This window comes from Fukomys damarensis, unplaced genomic scaffold (genome assembly GCF_012274545.1).
Source record: "Fukomys damarensis isolate Sample0158 unplaced genomic scaffold, DMR_v1.0_HiC HiC_scaffold_38, whole genome shotgun sequence".
Classification (NCBI taxonomy): domain Eukaryota; kingdom Metazoa; phylum Chordata; class Mammalia; order Rodentia; family Bathyergidae; genus Fukomys; species Fukomys damarensis.
This window is the reverse complement of record NW_022900950.1, coordinates 49807039-49816747: the sequence shown is the minus strand read 5'-3', so window position 1 is coordinate 49816747 and position 9709 is coordinate 49807039. Positions and strand designations below refer to the sequence as shown.

The 9709-nt window shown below is 37.6% G+C and overlaps 1 protein-coding gene across 1 annotated transcript in view; it reads right to left on the bottom strand.

Moving 5' to 3' along the window:
- Nucleotides 1–472: 472 nt before the first annotated feature.
- The window catches only part of Htr2a (5-hydroxytryptamine receptor 2A), a 61545-nt gene continuing 52308 nt past the window's right edge, over nt 473–9709 (bottom strand). Inside the window, exon 3 of the mRNA XM_010637007.3 lies at nt 473–2344. Coding sequence (XP_010635309.1) covers nt 1542–2344 — 803 coding nt within the window. The 3' untranslated portion in view covers nt 473–1541. The remainder of the gene's footprint in view (nt 2345–9709) is intronic.

Here is a 9709-nt window from a genome sequence, read left to right as displayed (position 1 = left end):
AAAATATTATATTTATCTGCTTTTTTATTAGGGAGTCCAGTATCAGTAACACTAAATCGAGTGCATTTTTAGAGGGATGAAACACAATTTTTGTTCAAAACTTTGATATTTATAGCAGATCCAGATTGAGGTGCATATTAATCACAATGTTTGATCTCAAATGATATTTGCCCCCTTTCTTGCTTGCTTGGGATTCATTGGTATCCAATCAGGAAACCTTGCTGAGGAAACCACCTTCAGAGCCAAAATAAACCTGTTTCTGAACTAGGTAAGAAGTAGATTAGGTTGAATTGACTTTCAAAATAAGTCTGTTTATGTTTTTTTGAGAAAGCTCATTTCACTTTAGTCATTTTAAAAAAGATAAGGATCTTACTTTCTTATTTAATAATTTAAAAATTAACCTAAATTAAATTTAATTATTTAAATAATTTATTAAATTATTTTAATATTCCTACTGCCTAAAAATTGCCCCACCCATAAGTATGCACTTAATTGATGATTATGAAACCAAGTTAAGTAATTTTAATAAATAATATTAATGTATTGATCTAAAGGCATTAGTTTACCTGACGAATGTCAACAGGAAAGTCACCTGCTTTGTACAGAGATGTTCTAAAACTTTAAACTGTTAACAGCCAGAACCTGAGTTTATTCTTCAACCCTGACAGAGTTACATCAAAGGAGCTCATGCATGATACAGTACCTTTACAGCAAGTTACTAAATACCTCTGAGGTACTGTTTAAGAGAAGCAATTTCTACAATGTATTTGGCAATGTCAAGTTGTCCTTTCAATAGTTTATACTGAAGAACAAATATTAAACAAGACCACACTGGAAATTCAGAGTAAAGCACGAGTAGAAGAGAAAGCAGCAACAGTTGTTCAATAATGTTTAAAATCTTTTACACTTTGGATAATCAACTTGAAATGCAGCAACTGCCAGTAACCTTGTAAATATTTAAAAACAGCGTCTATGAAAAAGCAGGAATGAAAAGTGTCAAATATTTCATTTAATTATCTTAGCAATACAGATTTCATCATACTGTCTTAGTGTCTTTTTTTTCTTTCAAAATATATGTCATGGCAAATTTTAAAGAGAACTGGTCTTTATTTAAGAGGCCATTATATTAAACAGAATTTTCACTATTTACAGTTGTTTTTATTTACAGCATCAGACAACCAATGCAATTTCATGCCATCAATCAACAGAAATGGTAAGATTTCCATTTGATAATAGTTCAATAGATTTATTTAGGACCTCATTATAATTGCACATTAAAAGCTAATTATTTTTTAAAAATCATTACAATGTTAAAAGTATCACAAAGCTCATAATTTAAATGCTGTCAGAACATTTTTGAAGTGCATGTTTTGTGGCACTTAACCCTGCTTTTCACTGACAGAATACAATGAACTGTACCGACATTATTTTCAGTTCCATTAGAGCGGCCTAATTTTTTCCAATCTCCTTATTTTTACTCTCCCCAGATAGGTGAAGTCTGGTTTGGTGTGCCCTCCACAGTTGCCACGGCAACCAGTCCTTCACACACAGCTAACCTTTTCATTCATGGTGTGGATATTGTCTGTACAAGCTTCTTCTGGATGTGGTTTTTCTAGAGATACCATAGAGCAGTCGTTTTCTGTGGTCTTGGCATCTTTCTTGGAATTCTTTTTTTGTCCCATTTGGAGTTGACTAGACTTGTAAGCCAAAGTCGGTATAGTGTTCACTAATATTAACTGCAAAGGTTTTTTGTTTTCCTTGTACTGACACTGAATATACCGTGAAAAGGCCGACCTGTAGGTTTTATTGAACAGTGTGTAGACCAGGGGGTTGACGGCTGAGGAGAGGTACCCGATCCAAACAAATACATTGAGCAGGGCGCCGATGATGTTTTCATTGCACGACTCTTTGCAGATGACAGCCATGATGTTCGTGATGAAGAATGGGCACCACATTACCACAAACAGAAAGAAGACGATGCCCAGCACCTTGCAAGCTTTCTGCTCGTTGCTGATGGATTGCATAGTCCTCCTGCCAGCATAGGACCCTGGCTCCCTGTGGATTGACCTTTGGAAGAGCTTTTCTGAAGACAGGGAACTCTGAGGCAGGAAGCTAAAAGAAGACAATTTGGCCCGTGTGCTAAGATCACTAACACAAAGAGTAGCTTCTTTCTGAAGTGACTTGATAGTTAGAAAGTAGGTGATCACCATGATGGTTAAGGGAATGAAGAATGACACAAAAGAACCAATCAGGACAAAGTTGTCATCAGCGAGTAGGCAGCTCCCCTCCTTAAAGACCTTGGAATCATCCTGCAGCCCAAAGACTGGGATTGGCATGGATATACCTGAAAAGGGACAGAAAATAAAACAGTATGATTCAGGAGTTGAGCTCACAGAGGAAAGTGCATCGCTACATAATTGTGGCTGTTCCGAGGACTTTGCATCAACCTTGTTTAAAAGCTTAACATAGGCTTTCAAAAAGAATTTATATTCCCTGGGATTTATCTGTTTTACGTGTATGCAGTAGATAGCTCCTCATGTGCTCTATTACCCTAAATAATATTTTTCACTTATAAAGGATTATGATAAATCTAGCTTTCCTTTTTCATATCATATTTTTATAACTATACTACTTTACCTAGTAATTGAAAAAAAAATCGCATAAGCAAAGAAAGACAGAAATGACCAATAATACCACAATCCAAAAATAACTGCCATTAACAATTTGATGCTGTTTATTTAAAATAAACACATATACTGTGTGCACACATTGTGAAACAGAATTGAGATTGTACTTCATATATAGTTCTATAACCTTTCTCTTCACCTAACACTATATCATGAGCATAGCTTATATGTAAAAACTTTGTAAAATTATAAACATACTATATTTTCATTCTAGTAAGTTTGGAAAAAAGCAAAAATGTAACAAAAAAGCTAAAACAAGATGTATTCTCAGCAGCCAGGGTCAACCACAACTAAAATTCCTTCTTCCATTTCCATTTGAAATGCATATATGAGGTGTGATTAAAGATATGGTGAATGAGAAAATTTTAAAATTGTATTACAGTAAAAGACACATTGCCATTAAACCCACCCTGGATACTCTCCCTCACCTGGAACACATTTATCTCTTAGTTGCTGCCACTTTCAGAAGGAATTCTAAAAGTCCTCTGTGGTGTCTTTAGTCATGTTGCCGTGGCTGTCTGCTTATCCTGAATCAATTCAAAACACTTACATTTCAATAATGTTGACTTTAGGGAAGAGCCAAAAGCCATGAAGTGTGACTTATTCAGTGACTGAGGTAGCTGAGGATGCCTAATGTTTTTATGAGCCTGCCTTCCCACTCACGGCACTCATTGACTTGTCATGGCTTGTATCTAGATGTCCCCCACAAGCCTCCTGCACTCATAAGTGGGACTTTTTAAGAGGTGTCTGAATCTAGAATGTGTGACGGATTCATGGTGCAATGCTAGGATCAATGGTGCTAGGGTGGGTGACTGTTGAATCAGTCCACTGATTGCTTCTGTGCCAACTTAATCCCAGTAGTCTGGATACAATATAAGGGACAAAAAGAGGCTTGTTTTGTCTCTTGCTTGTTTTGCTACCTTCTGCCTGCCACGAACTGTTTCTCCTCTGCGATGCCTGTCTGCCACGCCACCCTGCCTTGAAGCTGGCTCATTATGGACTGAAACCTCTACAAACTCTGAGCTAAATAAACCTTTCCTCCTTTAACTTTGGGTGTCAGGTATTTCGTCTCAGCAACAAGAGAAAAGTAATTAAGACGACACTCATATAAACAGACTCCAGAACTGCCTTAGAAAATGCCAAACATGTTGGGATAAGTGTATTCAAAGTGAGGGAGAGTGCTTCGAGGGGCTTTGATGACAATGTGTCTTTTACTGTAAATGCATTTTTAAAAATTTAGACATCCTCCATATATTTTTATCTATGCAGTACTTTATGTATGCTTTTAGGTCTTTCTGTTCCATATATTAAATCATAAAGTACACATATTTTAAAATATTTTTGAAACATGTGATTTTTCTAATATTAATTTAGAGTAATTCTAACCAATTTGGATACTTTTGAAAAGATATTTTATGATGGAGATATTTTAACATATGCAAAGCCCTGCCAGGTGTGGTGGCACACGCCTGTCATCCCAGCACTCAAGAGGCTGAGGCAAGAGGATCACTGTAAGTTTGAGACTAGCCTGGGCTACATAGTGAGTTCCAGGTCAGTCTCAACTACATAGTGAGACCCTGTCGCAAACAAAACAAAACAAAACAAACAAAAGACAAAAACAAAAACATATGCAAAGCCCCCACAAAAGAACAACCAAAAAGCTCATCATATTGAACCTCTCATTTAGCTTCCACAATTATCCACTCAAGACCAATTTGTTTTACTCACACTCCCACTTGCTGCTACTCCTGCCATGTTATTTTGAAGCAAATCTCAAATGTATCACTCAATCTGTGAATATTTTGTTATACAGATCTAAATGCTATGCAGTTTTAGAAGTACCTAGCGTTGTGATACCATTGTCATTCCTAAACAGACATTTCATATTTCTCTCATATCATTACATACAGACATACTACTCAGTGTTGCATAAAATTGTCACATGTTTTTAGTTGTAGTATATTCACGAGGAAGAATTACAGAATCAAGGCAGTCACAGATTTTTCTTTTATTGACCAACCTAAGAGGTACAGGATGTGACAGTAAATGGGAGCACGATCCTATGGTTGCTGTCACTGAAGTTTGGAGGACCTGTAAAGCTTCTCCAGGCAGGCAGCTCAGGAAGATGAAGGACAGAAAAGAAAAAGGTGACACTTTGCCCACGATAATGCCAATTTCTCTCTACGCGGATAGGTCCTTATTTAAGGAGGATTCAACTGACTGTTTTGTGCATTTTTGCTCCTTTCCGAAGCTCCAGAAAGGCCAAAGAGATTGGGTCTTGTGTGTAGGCTTCATTCCCCATGGACAAAGCACAGTTTCCAAGAAGAGTGTTTTCTCTTCCAATTTTTGAACATGGAAGATACTTCCTATGTTCACCCACAGTCTCCTTAGTGATGACAATGGCTGCATCTAACACCAATGTAAGACAGCCCTAGATTTGGGTCTTGGATATGATACTGAGCTCCTGGACTGAACACTTCACCCTTGTGATGCTCACTTCTCCATCTGTAATGTGACACTAGCACTCACAGACTTGAATGAAGATGGAGGTGTGGATAAAATGGATCAAATATAAAGAGTGCCCAGAACAGTGCCTCGTTCAGAGGTAATGTTCTACCAATGTTAGGCAAACATGGAGTAGCTTTCTTTGCAGTTATTCAGATAAAATACATCAACACTATTTTATTTTCATGTATTTTGCTTAGCTTATCAACACTAGGTGCTATGTAATAGACTTTCATAAACCAAAAGAAACTAAAAAAGAGTTTTTGCTATTGCATACATAACAATGATGTAATTAGTAGCTTCTGCCAAGGTGGGATAGGGTCTCAATCAATTTTCATTTGGTACAGCTAGAACTGTTGATTCACTGTATAATGTGATGAATTACAGTCATTACTATTAGTCATTATACACATAAACAAAATATCAACTGTCCAAAAACGGTATATGATTTTTAAAAATTGAAGTCCTAGCGATTCAATTTCCTGATTTATGCAAAGGAAGTTACTACCTTGAAAACTTATGGCCCTATTTGTTTGCCACAAAGTAATTTATGAGTGGCAATTTTCCATTGAACAAAATATGTGATTACCTGGAATGTCAAATTCTTCAACTGCTTAGAATTCAGAATTGTGTCCTTGGTTAGGAAAGCACCCCTACCCCCGGACTGGTATAACTCAATTCCAGTTCCTACAGCCGTTTACACTGATGCAGTGATTCCCCCTCTTCGGTGTCTGGAATAAACAGCCATTCCAAAAGAAGAAGAATGTGATAATAGGTTATAGGCAGGGTTGTTCTGTGTCTGGAAAAGAGACTTTGATTTGAAGGGGGAGAATCAAGCTAGCAGGTCTTTAAATGACACATTCTTCTCTAGACGTAGCAAAAATATAATGGTACCGCATACCACTCTTTTTCAGGGCTTCACTCACAGTAAGTGGTCAGCAAGGGTCTGTAAAAGACTAGCCAGAAAGTAAAGCAAGATTCTATGAAGACAGGAAGAAATTTTGTCAACCAACTAGAACGTTTAGATCGGCATTGTAGGTACAATAAACAGTTCAAAACCATGCTCCTACCAAGAGATGAAGACCCTGGCTCACATCCAAGATTGTGATCACAACCAGCTCCAGGACATTAATTTTCTGGCTGCTTTGTTTGATAATAACTGCTTTTGGAGACCTGACATCTCCTCTCTTGAAATTTTTGCGTAGGAAGCATTTTCCTTTATGAACAAAGTAGCTTGAACTACGTGACTCTGCATTTTTTTTCTGAGGAGTGGAAAACAGCAATCACAGTTTGCTATCAGAATTAGATCTTCTATGCTCATTTTTATTTCTTTCTATTAAAACTCAGACAATGAAATGAAAAGGAAAAGGAAACACTGACACCAAAGAACCCAAAGGCTTTGACTGGTGCCTTTCTTTTAGCATAGCTTTGCACATACGGTTTACACCTCTAATTAATGTCTGAGTGCAGGCTGGATAAAGACCTTAACTGAACCCGGGGCTGTGGAGGATGGGCTTTATCCTTAATCCTAGATGTTTATACTTTACTGTTTTAGGACTAATGGTATTCCTGGGACTAGGTACTTTCCTTAGGGGAACCAGAAGGTTGCCTTCCTGGGTAGGAAGTGAATAGGGCAGTGAAAATCGGAAGGCCCTCTGGTGGAGAAGGAGGACAAAGGAACAGAAATAAGTATTTCAGGGATTTGCAGAAAAGACTGAATTTTGACTCATAGGTTTCAATCGCCCTGAAATTTGCTACCATTTCTTTGCATTTTAACATATGCTGATTTGTTTAAAGTTATAAGAAGGAATGTACTAACAGTTCGACAGAAAGTACTACTGGTGAATGCTGCAGGGCAACCCTCATACTGCAGGAAAAGAGGAATTGAGTAGATCAGGATGGGTGGTACGCACTACCCTTCCACCAATGCAGTGCTCATTACCTGCTAAATTCCTTCTAGCCTCTGATCTGTAGACAAAGCAGATGCACATAAAAATGAGAGCTGGATCAATATGTCAGTTGCCTAAAAGTTGTACATTTCTCCTTCAGTTAATTGTGAGTAGTTCTAAATAATACATTGCAATGTTTTACGTACATTCTTTCACATACATTCATCCAGTCTAAATTAATTTAAAAAATGATGGGCAGGTAAAAAACTTACTGTATGGCTATGAAAACTGAGCTTAGCAAGCTCAGTTATTTGTTTCTCACATAAACTTACTCTCTCTTAATTCTTGTGACTGATTTTTTAAATTTTCAGATCTTTTATGGTAGTTATACAAGGCTATGACCATATCTAAAGTCCTTAACATAGGTTTCAGGGTTTGTGATAGTCCTAAAATTGGCAAAATTACACACACACACACACACACACACACATTCCTGGTAGTTCTCTGAACTTTAGTTTGTTTCTTCCTTTGAAAACAGACTGATAGTTTAAAAATAAAATCCTTATAACCAACACTTAATTTCTTTCATGTGTAGCAGTTATTTTGAATTGCATATTAGAATGGCCTGAAAAGCTTTGAAAAATTAAATTGCCTGGCCCTCATAGCCACAGTTTCTGATATTATCTATTTTAAAAATATGAATGGCAGGCCCTACATAGACATTAAAATAAAAAATATTCTAACGATCCCTGAAGTCTCGGGGCTGTACTCTGGCAGAAGCCTAATTACCTCCACTAGAGATTCCGAGTATGGTGGTTCTGGTTCCTCTGACTGCTGCTCCTTTCCCTTTCTGTGTCATAGCCAGGAGATGGTGCTTTTATTGAGACAATCTTGTGCTGAAATTTGACAGAATTCTGACTTGGAGACCTTGATTGTTGGTGGATGCTGCAACACCTAGAAGCCCATTCCTGTCCCTCTTATCTCAGGATAGATTTATTTCCATTAACTGTTTTTTCACCCAAATATATGTTACAAGACCCAAGGAGAATCTGAATCATAGGATGAGTGAATTCTGAGATTCTTGTTTTGATACTAGAATCAGAAGTCATACAGTATATTTAGGTGATGGATTTGCTAACTACCTTGACAATCATTCTGTAAAGTTTGCATATTTCAAGGCCTCAAATTGTACTCCATAAATATATAATTATGATTTTACAATAAAATAATATTAGTAAAAATAAAACTTCAACTTGTCAATCACTGCTCCTTTTTAAATAAGTGTATGATATACCCATCAACCAGTGCCTTTTTCTTGGCTGAAAATTTAGTAACATGCCCATGAGCAAAGATTTATTTAGAAGAAAATCATATCTGACACATATTATTGATCATCATCTTGAGAGTATTTATCTTTTCTCCCATTTGCTTTAGGCAGCAGATTTTGGAATATTTCTTTTTGAAAGCTCGGAGAATGTGTTTTGCATGTCTCATTTTGGAGACTCTGGTCTAGATGACAAAGACAGCCACAGTGGCTGGAAAGGTAGGCTGCAGCTGTTCCCGGATAATCCCGGTCCATTGGTGGTCACATCTTCTTCCTGCAGCCTCTCTGGCGGAAGGATTTCTAACGCGTCACATTTATCATATTTTACTATAGAGAACCGATGGTGTCCCCAATTCCTTTGTCATCTGTTCTTCATATAATCATCCAATGTTCTTGATTTTTAACATAATCATTCGACCTTCTCTTTCTCTTTCTTTTTCGTGTTATGACTTAAAATATTTAGAAGAATTTTACACAGGGGCTTGTTTTTTCATTTAGTCCCATAGTGTGATCTGAGGGCTTCCAAGACTGCCTCCTCTCGTATGTGTCTCTCCCTAGTGGTTGGAGTGGTGTGCTGCCATATCCATTTGTCAGAGAGATAGTGGTCCCAGTTCTTGTATCTATACTGACTTGGAGGCTTGACGAGTAGTCCAAGTTCAAGTAGCAGTGGCAGAGAAGTACAGTAGATAAGTGTTCTGAGGGTATAGCCTTGGAAAGGAAGGATAACACAGGAGGGACTCCAGAAAGCACACCTCAGGGATGCAAGTCTGAGAGGGCGTCGGTGGCTGAAGTGCTCTACAAACCACTTGGGGCTCTGGATTTTCCACATGGTGAATGTTTGGGAGTGTCAGGTGGGTGAGCACAGGAAAGTGAGGCAATTTGTCTGGTGATGGCTACATTTCCAAGAAAGCACACCATTTACTTCAACTGTATGTATAGCGGTGATATGGAGGGATATGGATGAAGATTATATTCTGAAAATATACCCTACATTTCTTTCAAGACAAAGCTTAAAGTACATCCCCTGTGTGAAGTCTTCCCCAGATTATTTCTCTCTATACTAAGAACTCTTTTCCTTACTCTGTTTTCCTTCAGCACCTCCTTAATCATTTCTGCTGTGCTGATCTATACTTTCAGTACCTCCAAATTTTTCTCTAGAAAGGTCACCACCCTCATGAGACATAATCTCATCAGTGACAGGAGTATCTTGTCTCTTACTTATTGCATGCTAGTCCAGCATCTAACATGGTTTTGCTCACACTGGGACTTAGTAAATGTTTGGGGAGGGGTTGAGGAGGAAATAG